This window comes from Scyliorhinus canicula, chromosome 6, assembly GCF_902713615.1.
Source record: "Scyliorhinus canicula chromosome 6, sScyCan1.1, whole genome shotgun sequence".
Lineage (NCBI taxonomy): Eukaryota > Metazoa > Chordata > Chondrichthyes > Carcharhiniformes > Scyliorhinidae > Scyliorhinus > Scyliorhinus canicula.
This window is the reverse complement of record NC_052151.1, coordinates 199,283,108-199,305,966: the sequence shown is the minus strand read 5'-3', so window position 1 is coordinate 199,305,966 and position 22,859 is coordinate 199,283,108. Positions and strand designations below refer to the sequence as shown.

At 56.0% G+C, this 22,859-nt stretch overlaps 1 protein-coding gene across 4 annotated transcripts; it reads left to right on the top strand.

The window, feature by feature from the left end:
- The first annotated feature begins 287 nt into the window (after window positions 1-287).
- On the top strand, window positions 288-22,131 carry LOC119967779 (astrocytic phosphoprotein PEA-15-like). Of its 4 annotated transcripts, none has more exons than XM_038800774.1 (4): window positions 288-328; window positions 17,652-17,841; window positions 20,566-20,721; window positions 21,556-22,131. In XM_038800774.1, the coding sequence occupies exons 2-4, from the start codon at window positions 17,655-17,657 to the stop codon at window positions 21,618-21,620; spliced, it is 408 nt and encodes a 135-aa protein (XP_038656702.1). In that variant the 5' UTR covers window positions 288-328; window positions 17,652-17,654; the 3' UTR covers window positions 21,621-22,131. The 4 variants fall into 4 exon arrangements, with proteins under 4 accessions (XP_038656702.1, XP_038656701.1, XP_038656698.1 ...); XM_038800773.1 differs by lacking the exon at window positions 288-328 and adding an exon at window positions 1,950-2,083; XM_038800770.1 differs by lacking the exon at window positions 288-328 and adding an exon at window positions 2,746-2,811.
- Window positions 22,132-22,859: the final 728 nt, after the last annotated feature.

Genomic DNA, 22,859 nt, shown 5'->3' with positions numbered 1-22,859 from the left:
CGGCTTTTCAAAAATGCCAGTTATGATTCCGGGCACCTCATTGGCGAGCCGCATAAAAACGCGCGTAGTGGGGTGGATGAGTGGGGCTGTCTCATTGGTCGGTTTAGTTGGGTGTGCGACCAATAGGAGTCCAGGTTACAAACAATACGCCTTATTATTGTTTGTAACCTGGACTCCTATTGGTCGCACACCCAACTAAACCGACCAATAAGGCAGCCCCACTCATCCACCCCACTACGCGCGTTTTTATCGTTGACTCGGCTAGGCTGTGCTTCTGTCAGTGTTAAGGATCAGCACAAGCAACTTGACACCTGATTTCAACAAACTGGTAAATGACTGCTGTCAGATGCATCATTCTCATTGACATTGTTCTGTTACTTACTGAGTACTTTGTTTTTCGAATAAATGTGCTTTTTTTTCTTTAAAGACCTTTTATTTTGGCTATTTAAAATATTAATTATTTTACTTAATGTACTATGCGGCCCTTTAAAATTGTGAATTTATGAATGTGGCCCTTGCACGGAAAAGTTTGCCCACCCCTGCTCTACACTGTCCTCCTTAAACACTCCCAGGACAGGTACAGCACAGGATTAGATACAGAGAAAAGCTCCCTCTACGCTGTCCCCATCAAACACTCCCAGGACATACAGCACAGGGTTGGATACAGAGTATAGCTCCCTCTACACTGTCCCCATTAAACACTCCCAGGTCAGGTACAGCACGGGGTCAGATAGAGAGTAAAACTCCCTCTGCACTGTTCCCATCAAAGATTCCCAGGACAGGTACAGCACAGGATTAGATACAGAGAAAAGCTCCCTCTACGCTGTCCCCATCAAACACTCCCAGGACATACAGCACGGGGTTGGATACAGAGTAAAGCTCCCTCTACACTGTCCCCATTAAACACTCCCAGGACAGGTACAGCACGGGGTCAGATAGAGAGTAAAGCTCCCTCTACACTGTCCCCATCAAACACTCCCAGGACATACAGCACGGGATTAGATACAGAGTAAAGCTCCCTCTGCACTGTTCCCATCAAACACTCCCAGGACAGGTACAGCACGGGGTTAGATACAGAGTAAAGCTCCCTCTACACTGTCCCCATCAAACACTCCCAGGACAGGTACAGCACGGGGTTAGATACAGAGTAAAGCTCCCTCTACACTGTCTCCATCAAACACTCCCAGGACAAGTACAGCACGGGGTTAGATACAGAGTAAAGCTCCCTCTACGCTGTCCCCATCAAACACTCCCAGGACAGGTACAGCACGGGGTTAGATACAGAGTAAAGCTCCCTCTACACTGTCTCCATCAAACACTCCCAGGACAGGTACAGCACGGGGTTAGATACAGAGTAAAGCTCCCTCTACACTGTCCCCATCAAACACTCCCAGGACAAGTACAGCACGGGGTTAGATACAGAGTAAAGCTCCCTCTACGCTGTCCCCATCAAACACTCCCAGGACAGGTACAGCACGGGGTTAGATACAGAGTAAAGCTCCCTCTACACTGTCTCCATCAAACACTCCCAGGACAGGTACAGCACGGGGTTAGATACAGAGTAAAGCTCCCTCTCCACTGTCCCCATGCCTGCCACCAATGTTGGGATGTAATGTTTGTGGGATGGGGTTTTATTTCAGGGGAATGACAGAGAGAGGGAAAGAAGGGATCGGGGATGGTTTCGGCCGGAAGTCAGAGACAATTGTGTCCGGAGTACATTTGAACTTCCAGAGGATCTGCTGTCTCTGGCCCCAGCCACATTCTCTGTCGATCCCAGGAATGCCTGCACACTCATCCCCACTCTTCTGAAAGGCATCGTCTGCGAGCCGTTACCCCGGCAACCGTTCCTCGGCGGCCCTGGAATGCCTGGTTGTCATGGAGAGTGGCCGGATGAGGCTGATTGGACCAGCGGGGTGCTGTTGAGTTGTTTGGGGGGGGGGGGGGGGGGGGGTGTCAGCGCTCATCCCCGCTCAGCACTGACTCTGGGTTAGTGTGTGTGTGGAATCAGAAACAGCGCGGGCTCCATCCATGCAGACCTGTTGATGGGGCTGCGATCTGGAGAACACATAGAAGGAGATTGAAGGTGCCGGAGAAATAGTAGCGTTCACACCCCTCTCTTCACATGTTTTATCTCTCGCGCGTTCTCTCTCTCTTCCTCTGTCTCTATCTCTCTCTGCCTTTTTGTTCTCTCTAACCATTTCCCTCCCCTTCCCTCAACCTTTCCCCCCCCCCCCTCCTTCTTTCTGACTTTTCCGCTCAGTCTCTTCAACTCACTCCTTCTATCTCTCCCCTCGTCTCATTCTCCCTCTCTATCCCTCACTCTCTCTTGGCCTCTTCCCCCTCTCTCTAATCTGCTCCTTCTCTCTGCCTGTCGGTCTCTCTCAGGGCCGCTCCCTCCCTCCTTCCACTCTCTTTCTCTCTTTCCACTCAAAGGTCACCCTCACTCTCTAATCTGCTCCTCACTCTCACTCTCTCGTCCTGTCTCGCTCTCCTCTCTCTCTCTCTCTCTTCCTTCGTTTTTCTCCCCCTCTCTCTCTCTTCCTCTACCACCCTCGCTCTCTTGCTCTGTCCCCTTCTCTCTTCCTCTGACTCTCAGTCTCACTCCCTCTCTCTGCCTCTTTATCTCTCTGTCAAACCCCCTTTCCCGCTAAACCCCTGGGGCAGTATTCTCCGTTGGTCAACGCCCACGTCGGGAAAGGTGATTGGGCAGAGAATCAGTCGTGAGGTCCAAATCGCAGCTGGCGACAGGCGTCCGTCAGAATGTCATTCTCCAGTAACTCGACAGCGGATTCAATGCGTTCCACTCCACACGTACAGTAAACACCATTGTTATCTCATTAGCAGGCCTGACCCGGATTTCTCAGTGGCCTCCACGATGCTCCGCCGGGGGGTATTACCAACTGCGTGTTTCACTTGTGGTTTCAAACATCAGAAAGCAGGCACCGTGACCGATGAGGGAGAGAGAGGAGGTAGGACACGCAGAGAGCTGAGACACGCAGAGAGCTGGGACACGCAGAGAGCTGGGACACGCAGAGAGCTGGGACACGCAGAGAGCTGGGACACGCAGAGAGCTGGGACACGCAGAGCTAGGACACGCAGAGAGCTGGGACACGCAGAGAGCTGGGACACGCAGAGAGCTGGGACACGCAGAGAGCTGGGACACGCAGAGCTAGGACACGCAGAGAGCTGGGACACGCAGAGAGCTGGGACACGCAGAGAGCTGGGACACGCAGAGAGCTGGGACACGCAGAGAGCTGGGACACGCAGAGAGCTGGGACACGCAGAGAGCTGGGACACGCAGAGAGCTGGGACACGCAGAGAGCTGGGACACGCAGAGAGCTGGGACACGCAGAGAGCTGGGACACGCAGAGAGCTGGGACACGCAGAGAGCTGGGACACGCAGAGAGCTGGGACACGCAGAGAGCTAGGACACGCAGAGAGCTAGGACACGCAGAGAGCTGGGACACGCAGAGAGCTGGGACACGCAGAGAGCTGGGACACGCAGAGAGCTGGGACACGCAGAGAGCTGGGACACGCAGAGAGCTGGGACACGCAGAGAGCTGGGACACGCAGAGAGCTGGGACACGCAGACCTGGGACACGCAGAGAGCTGGGACACGCAGAGAGCTGGGACACGCAGACCTGGGACACGCAGAGAGCTGGGACACGCAGACCTGGGACACGCAGAGAGCTGGGACACGCAGAGAGCTGGGACACGCAGAGAGCTAGGACACGCAGAGAGCTAGGACACGCAGAGAGCTAGGACACGCAGAGAGCTGGGACACGCAGAGAGCTAGGACACGCAGAGAGCTGGGACACGCAGAGAGCTGGGACACGCAGAGAGCTGGGACACGCAGAGAGCTAGGACACGCAGAGAGCTAGGACACGCAGAGAGCTGGGACACGCAGAGAGCTGGGACACGCAGAGAGCTGGGACACGCAGACCTGGGACACGCAGAGAGCTGGGACACGCAGAGAGCTGGGACACGCAGACCTGGGACACGCAGAGAGCTGGGACACGCAGACCTGGGACACGCAGAGAGCTGGGACACGCAGAGAGCTGGGACACGCAGAGAGCTGGGACACGCAGAGAACTGGGACACGCAGAGAGCTGGGACACGCAGAGACCTGGGACACGCAGAGAGCTGGGACACGCAGAGAGCTGGGACACGCAGAGGGCTGGGACACGCAGAGAGCTGGGACACGCAGAGAGCTGGGACACGCAGAGAGCTGGGACACGCAGAGAGCTGGGACACGCAGAGAGCTGGGACACGCAGAGAGCTGGGACACGCAGAGAGCTGGGACACGCAGAGAGCTGGGACACGCAGAGAGCTGGGACACGCAGAGAGCTGGGACACGCAGAGAGCTGGGACACGCAGAGAGCTGGGACACGCAGAGAGCTGGGACACGCAGAGAGCTGGGACACGCAGGGCTGGGACACGCAGGGCTGGGACACAGAGAGCTGGGACACGCAGAGAGCTGGGACACGCAGAGAGCTGGGACACGCAGAGAGCTGGGACACGCAGAGAGCTGGGACACGCAGAGCTGGGACACGCAGAGAGCTGGGACACGCAGAGAGCTGGGACACGCAGAGAGCTGGGACACGCAGAGAGCTAGGACACGCAGAGAGCTGGGACACGCAGAGAGCTGGGACACGCAGAGAGCTGGGACACGCAGAGAGCTGGGACACGCAGAGAGCTGGCTCGAGAGGGGGGGGGGGGGGGGGGGGGGGACATGGCAGCCAGGCCCGGGGGTGGCAGCGGGGGTTGACTCAGGGTGATAATAGGATGGGCCGTGAGGTCGGGGGTGACACTCCTCCTGTGACCAGGGTGCTCAGGCACGGATTACCATTGCCGTGGCCTGCATGGCAGCCATCTTGCTGCCCACCCCACTGACCGCCCATGGAACTAAGTGCAGAGTGAGGCCAGCCATATGGGTGCACCCACCTCACTACCCCCCTCACCCCAGTCTTCACCCCACCCCCCCACCAGCAGGGCAGTACACAGCCCACCCTAGGGGGCAACGCCCACAGCAGTACCTACAGGAGGGGGCTGGACAGGGGTCGCAGAGCATACCGCGGGCATGGGTAGCGCCAACCAACAGCACTCCCGGCAGCAGGGACGGGCGTCAGGGCTGATGGTGTGGAGGACAGAATGGCGGGGGAATGGCCAGGTGGGGGGATGGGGCAGGGGGTCATGTGGGGGGGGGGGGGGGGGGGGGGATGCATTGAGGCTGTACGAGCTGGAGCTGCTCGGGGAGGACCATGCAGCAGTGGAGTCTGCCCCAGAGGAACAGGAGGCAGACGGTGAGGATGGAGAGCCAGCAGCCTGACAGGGCGAGGAGGAGGTGCCAAGGAGGCTCCGCATGAGGTCTCGTGTGTACCGGCAGCACCATGCCGTCGAAGACTCCGGCTATGCAGGGGGACAGTGTGACACATATCTGCCAGATTATGGCAGACCTGGTACCGCGGGGTATGGGGAAGGACACCCGCTCCCGGTAGCCACCAAGGTGCCGGTCGCCCTGAACCTTTACGACTCGGGGTCCCTCCAGGCGCCGAGTAGGGACGTGTCCGGGATCTCACTGACCTCGGTGCACAGGTGCCTCCGCGCCATCGCAAAAGCTCAATATACCCAGTCGGCTCAATACATCCATTCAATGTGGACCGAGCCCACCAGCTGCCATCGCCCAGATGCCTCAGATCCAGGGGGTGATCGACGGGGTGCGTGTCACCTTACCAGCATTGATCCCTTACGAACCGACCTTCACAAACTGAAAGGGGCTCGACTCGATCAACATGCAGCTGGTGTGTGACCATCAGATGCACATCATGCACGTCTGTGCCTGGTACCCGGGCAGTGTGCACGGCAGTTTCTGTCCTCAACAAGGCACATTCCCAGTTGAGGGGTTGGCTCCTGGGCGCCAGGGGTTATCCGCTGCGGTCGTGGCTGATCCAGACCGACGCGAAGGTCCGGACCCAGACCGACGCGAAGACCCACTACAATGGCATCCATGCCATGACCAGGGGTGTGATCGTGGTGCGTCGACCTCCTTTGCATGTTGTTCAGGGCCAGGATTCTCCGATCCCGCGCCGGGTCGGACAATCGGTGGGGGGGGGGGAGAATTGCGCCATGTCGCTCCGACGCCAGGCCGCCGATTCACCGGAGAATCGGCGCCAATCGTGCCCGCACGGTCGCTGCCACGCACACAATGGGCCATTGAAAGTGCCTCCCCCCCCCCGGAAACCCCAGTGGAGGAGCTCAAGGGCAAGTGGGAGGAGGAGCTAGGTGAGGAGTTGGAAGGGGGTCTGTGGGCAGAGGTCCTGGGCAGGGTTAATTCCTCCTCATCATGTGCCAGGCTCAGTCTAATTCAATTTAAGGTGGTCCACCGGGCACACGTGACAGCAGCGAGAATGAGCAAGTTTTTGGGGTAGAAGACAGTTGTATGAGGTGCAAGGGCAGCCCTGCAAACCATGTCCACATGTTTTGGGCATGCCCAGAGCTTAGAGAGTTCTGGCAAGGGTTCGCGAGGTCAATATCCAAGGCACTTAACACACGGGTGGTGCCGAGTCCAGAGATAGCGATCTTTGGAGTGTCAGAAGACCCGGGAGTTCAGGGGGCGAAAGAGGCCGACATCTTGGCCTTTGCCTCCCCAGTAGCCCGGAGATGGATTTTATTAATGTGGAGGGACTCGAAGCCCCCGAATGTAGAGACTTGGGTTACCGACATGGCTGGGTTTCTCAGCCTCGAGAAAATAAAATTTGCCTTTAGAGGGTCTACGCTAGGGTTCTCTCAGAGGTGGCAGCCGTTCGTCGACTTTCTCGGGGAAAATTAAAATGTCAGCAGCAGCAGCAATCTGTGGGGGCGGGGGGGGGGGTGAGAGCTTCATTGGGATGGTGTGGGAAGACTGGGTCGCGTGGGGTAATGTCTATTTAATTGTTATTGTATATTCTCTTTTTGCACTATGTTAATATTCACTCTAGTTTGTTTTGTTATTATTGTTACTACTGTTTTATTCTGAAAAATACTGCAAAAACCTTAATAAAAATACTTTTTTTTTAAAAGAAAGCCCCCCCCCACCCCCCCGCGCGCGATTGTCCGCACTCGACAGGCCGAGTTCCACCGGCGTGGTATACATATGGCCCTACCCGGCGGGACGTTGGAGGTCTGGCTGTGGGGGCCATCCTGGGGGGAGGACGGAGGGAATCTGACTCTAGGGGGGGCCTCCACGGTGGCCTGGCCTGCGATTGGGGCCTACCGATCAGCGGGTGGGCTCATTCCGGGGGGGCCTATGTTCCTCTGCACCGGGCTCCCCCATGTTGCCCGGGGCCGGTGCGTAAACGGCAACCCATGCGCATGCGTGGACCCGCGCCGGCCATGGTGCACCGGTTTTCGGAGCCGGAGCAGCTCACAGCACTCCACCGCCGTACTAGCCCCCGAGGACAGGGAGAATGACTGGGCCTGGAGGCCCGTTGACGCCAGGGTCAACACGGCTGGGATTTCGGAGAATCCCGGCCCAGGTGTGTGGACCGCCCTGGAGGGGCCCTCCAGTACAGCACTAGGTGAGTCTCCCACGTCTTGCCAGCCTGGCCTGCTGCGTCCTTCACATCATTGCGTAGCAGAGGGACAATGTACTGGAGGAGGAGGCTGAACACCAGGCCTCGTCCTACGTGGAGGCTAGGAAGGACATGGGGCCCAGGCAGGCACAGGAGACCGCACAACATGTGCATCGGCCCGGAGCACTCAGGATGGTCTAATCGCCTCCAGGTTCAGCGACTCGTGAGCCTGGTCAGCGGCACAGCCACCCTGTCCCACCCTGCAGCCAACCACCATCTCCCATGAACACCCTCCCTGCGCCAACACCTCCTTGCAACTGCCTCCATGGTTCCTACCTGCCTCACTAGAATGGGGAAATAAGAACCGTACAAATGGATATGGATAGGTTAGCAGAGTGGGCCAAAATGTGGCAGATGGAGTTTAACGTGCATAAGTGCGAGGTCCTGCATTGACTTTGGGCTCCGTGGCAGAGGGATCTGGGGGTCCTCGTGCAGGAGAGACAGAAACCGGGCAGACAGGTGCAGCAGGTAATAAAGAAAGTGACTGGAATGTTGGCATTTATAGCCAAAGGGATTGAGTATAAAGGTAAGGAAGTGTTGTTGCAACTGTACACGGCATTGGTAAGGCTGCAGCTGGAGTATTGGGCACAGTTACGGTTCCCTTGTTTGAGGAAGGATGTCGTGACAATGGAAGTGAAGATTTGGAGACAGTTTCAGCTGCATTTTTAGGTTGGGAGCGGGTTCGGGGGAGGTGCCGATTCGGGGAAATCACGGGGTTTGCGCCTGGAAGGATGGTTGCAAGGTTCTGGGAATGGGAAGAGAGAGGGTTTAGGGAGATCTGATTCTGGGAGGGCAGTTTGCCAGCTTGGAGGAACTGAATGAGATGTTTTGGCACGGGGAGAGAGTTTCCGGTACATGCAGGTGAGGGGCTTTGTGAGGAGGATCTTCCCAGACTTCCCAATAGCGCCTCCTGCTGGAGGCTGTGCCGTCAGTGGGAAGGGAAGGGGGGGGGGGGGGGCTGAAGGTAGTGCACAGGGCACATAAAGTCTAGAATGAGCCGGCTGTTCGAGGGGGTGGAGGATGCCTTGCGAGCGATGTGGGGGAGGGGTCCCACAAACCATGTGCATATGTTTTGGTCCTGCCCGAAGCTGGAAGAGTTTTGGAGGGTGGTTTTCAGCACCATTTCGGGGGTTCTGAATGTCGGTGTGGAGCCCCATCGCCTGCAAGCCATATTCGGGGTGTCGGACTGGCCGAAGCTGCAGGCTGATGTGGGGGCAGATGTTTCAGCCTTTCGCCTCGCTGATCGCTCAAAGGTGGGTCCTGTTGGGGTGGAGGTCAGCTTCTCCACCCTGAGCCTCAGTTTGGCCTGCTGGAGTTTCGGAGGGGGGGGGGGGGGGGGGGAATGATGGGTTCTACAGTATTGGGGTTTGTTTATTTTGCATTTTGGAGAGTTGGTTACCTTTGGCTGCTGAGGGCAGGGCTGGGAGAGAGAGAGGAGCAGGGGGGGGGAGGGGAGCTACGGGTGGGTGGGGGGTCTAATGTGTTGGGTGAGTTTTGTGTTTGTTGTAAATTGCAAAAATGTTGATAATTTGGGGAGAAAAATCTTTTTTTTTTAATTGAGTAGGTGTTGGTGGATGATGAGTCTGGGGTGTGTAGATAGTCTGGGTCACAAAAATTAAGGTAGATAAGTCCCCAGGGCCTGATGGGATCTACCCCAGAATACTGAAGGAGGCTAAAGAGGAAACTGCTGAGGCCTTGACAGAAATCTTTGGATCCTCACTGGATACAGTGGAGGTCCCAGCGGACTGGACAATAGCCAATGTTGTTCCTTTATTTAAGAAGGGTAATCCAGGGAACTACAGGCCGGTGAGCCTTACGTCAGTGGTAGGGAAATTACTGGAGAGAATTCTTGGAGGCAGGATCTACTCCCATTTGGAAGCAAATGAAAGATGATTGATGCAGGTAGGGCAGTGGATGTTGTCTATATGGACTTCAGTAAGGCCTTTGACAAGGTCCCTCATGGCAGACTGGTACAAAAGATGAAGGCACACGGGATCAGGGGTGAACTGGCAAGGTGGATACAGAACTGGCTAGGTCATAGAAGGCAGAGAGTAGCAATGGAAGGGTGCTTTTCTAATTGGAGGGCTGTGACTAGTGGTGTTCCGCAGAGATCAGTGCTGGGACCTTTGCTGTTCGTAGTATATATAAATGATTTGGAGGAAAATGTAAATGGTCTGATTAGTAAGTTTGCAGACGACACAAAGGTTGGTGGAATTGCGGGTAGCGATGAGGACTGTCAGAGGGTACAGCAGGATTTAGATTGTTTGGAGACTTTGGGGGAGAGATGGCAGATGGAGTTTAATCCAGACAAATGTGAGGTAATGCATTTTGGAAGGTCGAATGCAGGTAGGGAATATACAGTGAATGGTAGAAGCTTCAAGAGTATTGACAATCAGAGAGATCTAGGTGCACAGGTCCACAGGTCACTGAAAGGGGCAACACAGGTGGAGAAGGTAGTCAAGAAGGCATACGGCATGCTTACCTTCATTGGCCAGGGCATTGAGTATAAAAATTGGCAAATCATGTTGCAGCTGTATAGAACCTTAGTTAGGCCACACTTGGAGTATAGTATTCAATTCTGGTTGCCACACTACCAGAAGGACGTGGAGGCTTTAGAGAGGATGCAGAAGAGATTTACCAGGATGTTGCCTGGTATGGAGGGCATTAACTATGAGGAGATTGGATAAACTTGGTTTGTTCTCACTGGAATGACGGAGGTTAAGAGGGCGACCTGATAGAAGTCTTCAAAATTATGAGGGGCATAGACAGAGTGGATAGTCAGAGGCTTTTCCCCAGGGTGTGGGGTCAATTACTAGGGGGCATAGGTTTAAGATGCAAGGGGCAAAGTTGAGAGGAGATGTACGAGGTAACTTTTTTACACAGAGGGTAGTGGGTGCCTGGAACTCGCTGCCGGAGGAGGTGGTGGAAACAGGGACGATAGTGATGTTTAAGGGGTGTCTGATAAATACATGAATAGGATGGGAATAGATGGATACGGACCCAGGAAGTGGAGAAGGTTCTAGGTTGGACGGGCAGCATGGTCGGCGTAGGTTTGGAGGGCCGAAGAGCCTGTTTCTTTTCTGTACTGTACTTTTGCTGTACTTTTCTTTGTTCTTTTTGTTTTGGGCGGCACAGTGGTTGGCATTGCTACCTCACAGCACCAGAGACCTGGGTTCAATTCCAACCTCGGGTGAGTGGTTGAGAGGAGTTTGCACTTTCTCCCCAGGTGCCTGTGTGAGTTTCCTCCGGGAAATCTGGTTTCCTCCAACAGTCAAAAGATGTGCAGGTTAGCTGGATTGGCCATGCTAAATTGCGTCTTAGTGTCCAGAGATGTACAGGTTAGGTGGGGTGTCAGGGATAGGGTGTGGGAGTGGGCCTAGGTAGGGTTTACTTACAGAGGGCCATGCAGACTCGATGGGGTGAATGGCCTCCTTCTGCACTGTATGGATCCTATGATAAAAGGTATAGAACATAGAAAAATACAGCACATAACAGGCCCTTCGGCCCACGATGTTGTGGCAAACATTTGTCCTAGGAAGTGTGCTTACTTCAATGCAAGGAGCATCCGGAATAAAGTAGGTGAACTTGGAGCGTGGATTGGTACTTGGGACTACAATGTTGTGGCCATTACAGAGACATGGTTAGAACAGGGACAGGAATAGTTGTTGGAAGTTCCGGGGTATAGATGTTTCAGTAAGAGTATGGAAGGTGGTAAAAGATGTGGAGGAGTAGCATTGTTAATCAGAACAGTACAGCACAGAACAGGCCCTTCGGCCCTCGATGTTGTGCCGAGCCATGATCACCCTACTCAAAGCCACGTATCCACCCTATACCCGTAACCCAACAACCCCCCCCTTAACCTTACTTTTTAGGACACTACGGGCAATTTATCATGGCCAATCCACCTAACCCGCACATCTTTGGACTGTGGGAGGAAACCGGAGCACCCGGAGGAAACCCACGCACACACGGGGAGAACGTGCAGACTCCACACAGACAGTGACCCAGCCGGGAACCGAACCTGGGACCCTGGAGCTGTGAAGCATTTATGCTAACCACCATGCTACCGTGCTGATAGTTTAATGGCTGCAGAAAGGCAGTTCGAAGGGGATCTGCCTACTGAGGTAATACAGTATGGGCCGAAGTTAGAAATAGGAAAGGAGCAGTCACATTGTTAGGAGTTTTCTATAGGTCCCCAAATAGTCATAGAGATGTGGAGGAAGAAATTGCAAAACAGATTATGGATAGGTGTGGAGATCTCAGGGTAGTTGTCATGGGTGACTTTAACTTTCCAAATATTGATTGGGACCTCAATAGGTCGAACAGTTCAGATGGGGCAGTTTTTGTACAGTGTGCACAGAAGGGTTTCCTGACACAATATGTGGATAGGCCGACAAGAGGGATTAGGGTGTGGAATGGACTGCCTGCTGTGATAGTGGAGTCGGACACTTTAGGAACTTTCAAGCGGTTATTGGATAGGCACATGGAGCACACCGGAATGACAGGGAGTGGGATAGCTTTATCTTGGTTTCAGACAATACTCGGCACAACATTGAGGGCCGAAGGGCCTGTTCTGTGCTGTACTGTTCTATGTTCTATGTTCTATTAAGAACAAATTCATTTACACCCCATCATTCTACCATAATCCATATACCTATCCAATAGCCGCTTGTAGGTCCCTAATGTTTCCGACTCAACTACTTCCACAGGCAGTGCATTCCATGCCCCCACTACTCTCTGGGTAAAGAACCTACCTCTGACATCCCCCCTATATCTTCCACTATTCACCTTAAATTTATGTCCCCTTGTAATGGTTTGTTCCACCCGGGGAAAAGGTCTCTGAGTGTCTACTCTATCTATTCCCCTGATCACCTTATAAACCTCTATCAAGTCGACCCTCATCCTTCTCCGTTCCAATGAGAAAAGGCCTAGTACCCTCAACCTTTCCTCGTAAGACATACTCTCCATTCCAGGCAACATCCTGGTAAATCTCCTTTGCACCTTTTCTAAAGCTTCCACATCCTTCCTAAAATGAGGTGACCAGAACTGCACACAGTACTCCAAATGTGGCCTTACCAAGGTTTTGTCCAGCTGCATCATCACCTCACGGCTCTTAAATTCAATCCCTCTGCTAATGAACGCCAACACACCATAGGCCTTCTTCACAGCTCTATCCACTTGAGTGGCAACTTTCAAAGATCTATGAACATAGACCCCAAGATCTCTCTGCTCCTCCACATTGCCAAGAACCCGACCATTAACCCTGTATTCCGCATTCATATTTGTCCTTCCAAAATGGACAGCCTCACACTTTTCAGGGTTAAACTCCATCTGCCACTTCTCAGCCCAGCTCTGCATCCTATCTATGTCTCTTTGCAGCCGACAACAGCCCTCCTCACTATCCACAACTCCACCAATCTTCGTATCGTCTGCAAATTTACTGACCCATCCTTCAACTCCCTCATCCAAGTCGTTAATGAAAATCACAAACAGCAGAGGACCCAGAACTGATCCCTGCGGTATGCCACTGGTAACTGGGCTCCAGGCTGAATATTTGCCATCCACCACCACTCTCTGACTTCTATCAGTTAGCCAGTTCGTTATCCAACTGGCCAAATTTCCCACTATCCCATTCCTCTTTACTTTCTGCATAAGCCTACCAAGGGGAACCTTATCAAATGCCTTACTAAAATCCATGTACACTACATCCACTGCTTTACCTTCATCCACATGCTTGGTCACCTCCTCAAAGAAGTCAATAAGACTTGTGAGGCAAGACCTATCCCTCACAAATCCGTGCTGACTATCCCTAATCAAGCAGTGTCTTTCCAGATGCTCAGAAATCCTATCCCTCAGTACCCTTTCCATTACTTTGCCTACCACCGAAGAAAGACTAACTGGCCTGTAATTCCCAGGGTTATCCCTATTCACTTTTTTGAACAGGGGCACGACATTCGCCACTCTCCAATCCCCTGGTACCACCCCTGTTGACAGTGAGGACGAAAAGATCATTGCCAACAGCTCTGCAATTTCATCTCTTGCTTCCCATAGAATCCTTGGATATATCCCGTCAGGCCCGGGGGACTTGTCCATCCTCACGTTTTCAAAATGCCCAGCACATCTTCCTTCCCAGCAAGTATCTCCTCGAGCTTACCAGTCTGTTTCACACTGTCCTCTCCAACAATATGGCTCCTCTGCAACAATATGGACACACTGCACAAACACCACCCCATCCAAACTATTTGATCGAAAGAATTTCCACTCAATATTTGGGAAGTTGAAGTTACCCATGACTACTACGCTGTGACTTCTGCACCTTTCCAAAATCGGTTTCCCAATCTGTTCCTCCACATCTCTGCTGCTATTGGGGGGCCTATAGAAAACTCTCAACAAGGTGACTGCTCCTTTCCTATTTCTGACTTCAGCCTATACTACCTCAGTAGGCAGATCCCCCTCGAACTGCCTTTCTGAAGCTGTTATACTATCTCTAATTAACACTGCAACCCCCCCCACCTCTTTTACCATCCTCCCTAATCTTATTGAAACATCTATAACCAGGGACCTCCAACAACCATTTCTGCCCCTCTTCTATCCAAGTTTCCGTGATGGCCACCACATCGTAGTCCCAAGTACCAATCCATGCCTTAAGTTCACCCACCTTATTCCTGATGCTTCTTGCGTTGAAGTATACACACTTCAACCCATCTCTGTGCCTGCAAGTATGCTCCTTTGTCAGTGTTACCTTCCCCACTGCCTCACTACATGCTTTGACATCCTGAATATCGGCTACCTTAGTTGCTGGACTACAAATCCGGTTCCCATTCCCCTGCCAAATTAGTTTAAACCCTCCCGAAGACTACTAGAAAACCTCCCTCCCAGGATATTGGTGCCCCTCTGGTTCAGATGCAACCTGTACGGTAGCATTATGGATAGCACAATGGCTTCACAGCTCCAGGGTCCCAGGTTCGATTCCGGCTTGGGTCACTGTCTGTGCGGAGTCTGCACGTCCTCCCCGTGTGTGCGTGGGTTTCCTCCGGGTGCTCCAGTTTCCTCCCACAGTCCAAAGATGTGCAGGTTAGGTGGCTTGGCCATGATAAATTGCCGTTAGTGTACAAAATTGCCCTTAGTGTTGGGTGGGGTTACTGGGTTATTGGGATAGGGGGAGGTGTTGACCTTGGGTAGTGTGCTCTTTCCAAGAGGCGGTGCAGACTCGATGGGCCAAATGGCCTCCTTCTGCACTGTAAATTCTATGAATTCAAAATCCTGCTTGTACAGGTCCCACCTTCCCCAGAATGCGCTCCAATTATCCAAATACCTGAAGCCCTCCCTCCTACACCATTCCTGCAGCCACGTGTTCAACTGCACTCTCTCCCTATTCCTAGCCTCGCTATCACGTGGCACCGGCAACAAACCAGAGATGACAACTCTGTCTGTCCTGGCCTTTAACTTCCAGCCTAACTCCCTAAACTCGTTTATTACCTCCACACCCCTTTTCCAACCTACGTGGTTGGTACCAATGTGCACCACGACTTATGGCTGCTCACCCTCCCCCTTCAGGATGTGCTGGGTTCTCCGCCCCGCCACATTTCTGCCCCGACCCGCCGGTGGGATTCTCCGTTATGCTGACCGGTCGATGGGGTTTCCCTTTGTTGGGCTGCCCCACGCCGTCGGGAAACTCCCAGACGCCGGTAAAACGGAGAATCCCGCCCCATAATCTTCGGATAAGGTGCAGCAAATTTAAAATGGTGCTGAGGAAAAACTACTTCTCCCAAAGGATTGTGAATGTGTGGAATTCGCTACCCCCAGAGTGCGGAGGATGCTGGGACAGTGAGTAAATTTGAGGAGGAGTTGGACAGATTTTTAATTAGCAATGGGTTGAAGGGTTATGGAGGACAGGTAGGGCGGTGGAGTTGAAGTCAGGATGAGATCAGCCATGATCGAATGGCAGAGCAGGCCCGATGGGTGAAATTCTGCTGCTATATATTATGAATTACATGGTGTGGGCCTTGGATTGGCAGGAACAGCAGGTCTGGTCACGGGATGGAGGATGGTCGCCACCCACCCTGCGATGAGCTCTGGTGCTCCGCACCGTTTGTCAACGGACTGGTGATGTGGGATGTCCCGGGCTGCGCTTTGAGGGCTCCCGTCGCTGTCCCTCTTTCCTCGCTGCTATCCGCTTGAGGGGGAGGTTGTGTTTGGGGTCGGGGCAGGGTACACCAGAGGGGCCCACCTCATCACCAGGGAACCCTGCAAGACACAAGACATTATCCACGATTGGATCGTGGATTTGGTGCTGTGAGGGTGGGTTTGAGTGTGGGGGTGGTGGAAGGTGGGGGTGGGGGTGGGGGAAGGTGGGGGTGGTGGAAAGGGTGGTGACAGACGTGCCATGGGGAACCGAAACTCAACGAGGTCTCGCTTGCTCACCCAATGCCGACCTCTGCCCAGTGACTGCCCTCTCTCCCGGCCCACCAACCAGGTCCGGTGCCCGCTACCCCGCTGCGGCCAGGGGCTGCAGATCCAGTGCTCCTCCCCCCTCTCTCCCCCCCCCCCCTGCCTTTTCTCTCTCCGGTTGTGGGTCATCTTCTGCTGGGGGGCAGAGGGGTCACAGAAAATGCACAATGACAGTCGGACTCGTGTAGCACCAGGGGTGGGTAGCTGGTGGCCTTCATAGACAGGGCACCCGGCCATTGCGGTTGCTATGGGTATGGGCATGTGCTGCAGTCTGGGGGTTGGGTTGCCCTCCGGATGGGAGGGGGGGGGGCGGGGTACGGATGTGTGGGATGGTGGTTAATCACCCTGGCCGCTCTGAGGGAGTAGTGCAGTGTTTCCGTGCACTGCTGTACAGTCCTGGCAGTGCGGCCCATGGTGTTCACAACCTCTCCACCCGCACCCAGGCCCGGTGTACGGTGCTGGGTGGCAGCCACCTTCCCATCCCGGGGTATAAGGTAGTCCGCCTCTCCTCCACGGTGTCCGGCAGGATCACCTGCTCTGCTTCTGCAATCCAGGGTTGCACTCTCCTTGCTGCCACCTTGTTGGCTGTGACGGTGTGTGTGTGTGTGGGGAGCGGAGTGCTGATAGGGGGCTGCAGCTTCACAGCCTCTAGAGTGTCAGTCCCGACCCATTGGAGTTGCTCGTGTTCCACCCGGCCTCCAGTGCTCGCCCAATTATCAGTTGGTGAACTGTTCCAGGAGCGGTGCCAATTTTGCTGTCATAGAACACCATCGGTTCTGTCCCGGCGTCAACACTGGCGGCTGGGTTCTCCGATCACCGACGCCGAAATCATGTTCGGCGATCGCCGGACAATCTATTTTGCCGCTGGAATCGGGGGAGGTGCTGTTTGTCCGATGCTCTGCTCCCTCAAAACCGGCATACTCGAGGAGTACGGCGCAGGCGGTCGGGGCGGACTCAGGACGTCCTTCCCCCGATGCTTCGCCACTGATGGGCCGCGTCCTGACGCCGTGGGACACGTGCTCAAAACTTTCCGGGTACTCATGCGGATTGAGTCCAGCGGCGCCACAGTCGGTGGGTGTTGGGGGGGACCATTCTGCTGGCAGGGGGGGCTGAGGCCGAGGGGGGGGGGACTGGACGGGGGTGGTGAGGGGGGGTTACAGGGGTGCAGTTTTTGGCACACTGGGTCCGCACGTCGCCGGCGCCATGTTGCACGGCACAGGCCGCCACCGTGCGCATTCGCGACCACAGACCCGGCCATTCTGCGTCTGTATCTGCATGGGGCTTGACGTGGAGCTGCTGCTAGCCCCTCACTGGGCAGAGCATCGGTGCAGGGGCGCCACCGATCTTTGGATGGTAACACCAGACGGATCCCACGGACATAGCCGCAAACTCGCAGAATCCAGCCCGAAGTCTCTGAAACAGAGAATATCGCCCCCGGTCTTTTCTGTTCCTCTATCTCTCTTTCTCTCCCTCTGTCACTCCTCCTCTGTCTCTCTCTCTCTCCCCCTTTCTCTCTGGCTGTCTGTCTTTCTCAGTGTCTCTCTGCCTCTCTTGATAACCGTCTCATCTTTTTTTCCCCCTGACCGTCAGATCATGGCAGACACAGAGCTGGTGCAATTTGCTGCCTTGCTTGACGATCTGTCCTCTAACATCACGCCGGAGGACCTTAGCCAGCTCAAGTTGGCCTGTAAGGAGGACATTCCCAGCGAGAGGAGCCAGGAGCTGACCGGATGCAAGGATTGGTTTAACTTCCTGGAAAAGCACGACAAACTCTCCAAAGGTAGCATACTGAATGTTGGCCTATTAGGCATCAACACCACCCCTCTACCTGCCTGATATTGGACACCAAGAGCTTCAGCCTTGATGGCCAATTCCCAGGCAGGCTGGGAGAAGCCATCTGAGGCCTGGGATTCAGGATGACAATTCCTCCCTCCGCATGTCAGATGCTCTCACCACAAGCCAAGGTTGGGGGAAGGACGGGAGCGACTGGGATAACATGGAAATGAGGGAGATTGGTGGAGGGGAGGAAGTTTTGAGGCCAGGGAGATTGGAGAGGTGGGGGAATTGGAGGGGAAGCAAAGTGGAGGGGAAGGGGCATGGAGGGGAAGGAGTTTGGAGTGGAGGGGGATTGGGGGGACGGGGTTTGGAGGGGAGATGATTCAGGAGAGGGCAATTGGAGGGGAGGGGATTGGATGAGATTATGGATTGCAGGAATGGGGGGATTAGAGTAGATGATTGGTGGGAAACTGGTTGGAGGGGAGGGGGATTTGGAGGGGACGGGAGTTGGAGGGGTGGGGGATTGGAGAGGTGGGGAGTTGGAAGGGTGGGGAGTTGGAGGGGTGGGGAGTTGGAGGGGTGGGGAGTTGGAGGGGAGGGGAGGTGGAGGGGTGGGGGATTGGAGGGGAGGGGGTTTGGAGGGGAGGGGATTTGGAGGGGAGGGGGTTTGGAGGGGAGGGGGGGTTGGAGGGGTGGGGGGTTGGAGGGGAGGGGGTTTGGAGGGGAGGGGGGTTGGAGGGGAGGGGGGTTGGAGGGGGGGGGATTGGCGGAGAGGGGGATTGGAGGGGAGGTGGATTGGAGAGGTTGGGATTTGGAGGGAGGGGGGTTGGAGGGAAGGGTGATTGGAAGGGATTGGAGGGGAGTTGGAGGGAGGGGGGTTGGGGGGAGGGTGATTGGAGGAACGGGGATTGAAGGGAAGGGGTTTGGAGGGTGGGGTTTGGAGGGAGGGTGATTGGAGGGGAGGGTGATTGGAGGGGAGGGGGTTGGAGGGGAGGGGGATTGGAGGGAGAGGGGTTGGAGGGGAGGGGGTTTGGAGGGTAGGGGGTTTGGAGGGGTGGGGGATTGGAAGGAGGGGGGTTGGAGGGGAGGGTGATTGGAGGGGGGTTGGAGGGGAGGATGATTGGAGGGAGGGGGGTTGGAGCGGTGGGGGATTGGAGGGAGGGGGTTTGGAGGGAGGGGATGGAGGGGAGGGTATTTGGAGGGAGGGGGTTGGAGGGGAGGGGGTTTGGAGGGAGGGGGATTGGGGGAGGGTGATTAGAGGGAGGGGGTTGGAGGGGAGGGGTTTGGACAGGAGGAGGATTGGAGGGAGGAAGATTGGAGGGAGGTGGTTGGGAGGGGCGGGGGATTGAAGGGAGGTGGTTTGGAGAGGAGGGGTTTAGACGGGAGGGGGTTTGGAGGGAGGGGGATTGGAGAGGTGGGGGATTGGAGAGGTTGGGCTTTGGAGGGAGGGGGGTTGGAGGGAGGGGGGTTGGAGGGGAGGGGGATTGGAGGGAGGTGGTTTGAAGGGGAGGGGAATTGGAGAGAGGGGGTTGGAGGAGAGGGTGATTGGAGGGAGGGAGGTGGAGGCAGGAAGATTGGAGGGGAGGGTGATTGGAGGGAGGTGGTTTGGAGGGGAGGGGAATTGGAGGGAGGGGGGTTGGAGGGGAGGGGAAATTGGAGGGAGGTGGTTTGGAGGGAGGGGGTTTGGAGGGGAGGGGAATTGGAGGGAGGGGGGTTGGAGGGGAGGGTGATTGGAGGGAGGGAGGTGGAGGGAGGAGGATTGGAGGGGAGGGTGATTGGAGGGAGGGGGTTGGAGGGGAGGGGGATTGGAGGGAGGAAGGTGGGGGAGGAGGATTGGAGGGGAGGGTGATTGGAGGGAGGGGGTGGAGGGAGGAGGATTGGAGGGGAGGGTGATGGAGGGGAGGGTGATTGGAGGGAGGGGGGTTGGAGGGGAGTGTGATTGGAGGGAGGGGGTTGGAGGGGAGGGGGATTGGAGGGAGGTGGTTTGGAGGGGAGGGGAATTGGAGGGAGGAGGATTGGAGGGGAGGGTGATTGGAGGGAGGTGGAGGGAGGAGGATGGAGGGAGGGGGGTTGGAGGGGAGGGGGATTGGAGGGAGGAAGGTGGAGGGAGGAGGATTGGAGGGGAGGGTGATTGGAGGGAGGGGGGTGGAGGGAGGAGGATTGGAGGGGAGGGTGATTGGATGGGAGGGTGATTGGAGGGAGGGGGGTTGGAGGGGAGGGGGATTGGAGGGGAGGTGGTTTGGAGGGGATGGGAATTGGAGGGAGGGGGTTTGGAGGGGAGGGGAATTGGAGGGAGGAAGATTGGAGGGGAGGGCGATTGGAGGGAGAGGGGTTGGAGGGAGTAGGGTTGGAGCGGAGGGTGATTGGAGGGGAGGATGATTGGAGGGGAGGGTGATTGGAGGAAGTTTGTTGGGAGGGGAGGGGGTTTGGAGGGAGGGGGTTGGAGGGGAGGGGGTTGGAGGGAGGGGGTTGGAGGGGAGGGGAATTGGGGTGAGAGGGGTTGGAGGGGAGGGTGATTGGAGGGAGGGAGGTGGAGGGGAGGGTGATTGGAGGGGAGGGTGATTGGAGGGGAGGATGATTGGAGGGAGTTGGTTGGGAGGGGAGGGGGGTTTGGAGGGAGGAGGTAGTTGGGGACGAGGGGGGTTCAGTTGAATGGATCTTGCTGAGGTGGACTGGCTGGGTAGGGAAAGGGACGGCCACAGTATAACTCGATCTATGTGGCCCTCAGATAATCTCTCGTATATCGAGCATATCTTCGAGATGTCCAGGCGCCCGGACCTGCTGACCATGGTCATTGACTACAGAACAAAAGTCCTGAAAATCTCCGAGGATGAAGAGATTGAGTCAAAGTTCACACGGATCCCCAGCGCCGTGAAATACAAAGGTAAGGAGTCACCTGGATCTTGGGGGGGGGGGGATGAGGAGGGGGAGGGGGAGGATGGTGGGAGGAGGGGGGGGGGGAGGAGGGGGGGGGAAGGAGGGGGCAGGGAGGGAGGGGGAGGAGGGGGGAGGGAGAGGGCGAGGGAGGGAGGGGGTGGGAGGGGGGAAAGGGGGAAGTGGGGATGAAAGTGGGAGGTGGGGGGAAAGGGGGTTGGTGGGGAAAGGGGGAGGTGGGGAAAGGGGGAGGTTGGGGGGAAAGGGGGTGGTGGGAGGAAGGAGGAGGGAGGGGAAGGGAGGGGGAGGGGAGGGAGGGGAAGGGGGGGAGGGGGAAAGGGGAGGGAGGGGGAAGGGGAGGGGCAGGGGAGGGGAAGGGGGTAGGGGGGAGGGAGAGGAAGAAGATGGGGTGGATGGGGGAGGGAGGGGAGGGGTGGGGGAGGGTGGAAGGGGGAGGGAGGAGGTGGGGGGAAAGGGGGAGGTGGGGGGAAGGGGAGGTGGGGAGGTGGGGTGGGGAAGGGGGAGGTGGGAGGAAGGGGAGGTGGAGGGAAGGGAGTAGGTGGGGTCGTGGGGGGAAGGTGGAGGTGGGGGGAGGGGGAGGGGAGGTGGGGAGGGAGGGAGGGGGAAGTAGGAGGGGGATGGAGGGGGGGAAGGGGGATGGAGGGGGTGAGGCGGGAAGGGGGAGGAGGGAAGGAGAGGGGGAGGGTGGAGGGGATGGAGGGGGAGAAGGGGGAGGGGAGGGAGGGGGAGGGGGATGGGAGGATTGGGGCTCCCAGAGTTGTGGTGGGGGGTGGTGGTGAGGGTCACCACAACATGTGGACTCACTTTCTGTCTCTTTCCCAAGATGTGATCCGCCAGCCTTCGGAAGACGAGATCATTAAACTGCAACTGCCTCCCAAGAAGGTCTGAATTTGGCCAGCGAGTTTGTCCTCGTGAGAGAGAGTGGGAGAGAAGGAGAGGAGGATAGAGAGACGGAGAGAGAGCAAGAGCGAAGGAGATAGCTGTTTAAAAATAACCCTGTTAAAACACATTAACCTACATTCCCGCTCCATAGCTCTTGTGAAAGCTGCAGATCTCCGTGTGTGAGGATGAAATGTGATATATTCCCCCACTCCATTACTTTGTGTTGTCTCCACCATCCCTGCCCCTCTCGCCAGGTCCCCTCACCCAGTCCCAGCTCTCCGTTCCTTCCCTCGACCACCACCCCCCCCCCCCCCCGAAACTGCCCCCGAATCCCGAGAGAGCCTCTCCCAGCCCCCACCCTTTACCAAGGCACAATCTCTATGCAATGCAGGCAGATTTTCACTGTCTGAAGCCAAGGATCTCATTGTCCCTGCCCACTGCCTAGTTTGTGATGGGAGAGCCCTCGTTGGGCAAAGGGGGTCGGAGGAGGTGGTTGGGGGGTGGGAGTGAGAATGGGAGGGGGAGGTGGCTGGGGGGGTGGGAGGGAGATGGGGGGGGGGAAGGGAGAAGGGGGGGGGGGTGGGGGGGGGGGAGGGAGATAGTGGGGGGTGGGAGGGAGATGGGGAGGTGGGCACCGGAGCAGACAGAGATCTCTCCTCAGGCTCCCCAGCTAGCTCCCTGGCGCTGTGGGGAGGGATGGATGTGAGATGCTCGCATCACGACTCACCACTAACCCTTGTGTACTTCTGTCCCATCCCCCCCCCCCCCCCCCCCCCCCCCCCTTCCCGGGCTCGGCAGCGTGAAGCCAAACTTGTCATTGTCCCTGTCCGCTGTTTTATTAACTGAGGTGTGGCATTAAAAACCGCGTTGTGCATTTTGAAAAGGAACTGGACCCGGTGTCTTCTTTCCGCTCGAGGGTGTGAGTTTGTGAGAGTGAGTGTGTGAGTGTGATAATGTGAGAGTGAGTGTGTGAGAGTGAGTGTGCGAGAGTGAGTGTGTGTGTGATAATGTGAGAGTAAGTGTGTGTGAGTGTGATAATGTGAGAGTGTGTGATAATGAGTGTGTGAGTGTGTTTGTGTGTGTGAGTGCGATAATGAGTGTGTGTGAATGTTTGTGAGTGTGATAAAGTGAGAGTGAGTGTTTGTGTGTGTGTGTTTGTGAGTGTGATAATGGGAGTGAGTGTGATAATGTTAGAATGTGCGTGAGAGTGAGTGTTTGTGTGTGTGATGTGAGAGTGTGCGTGAG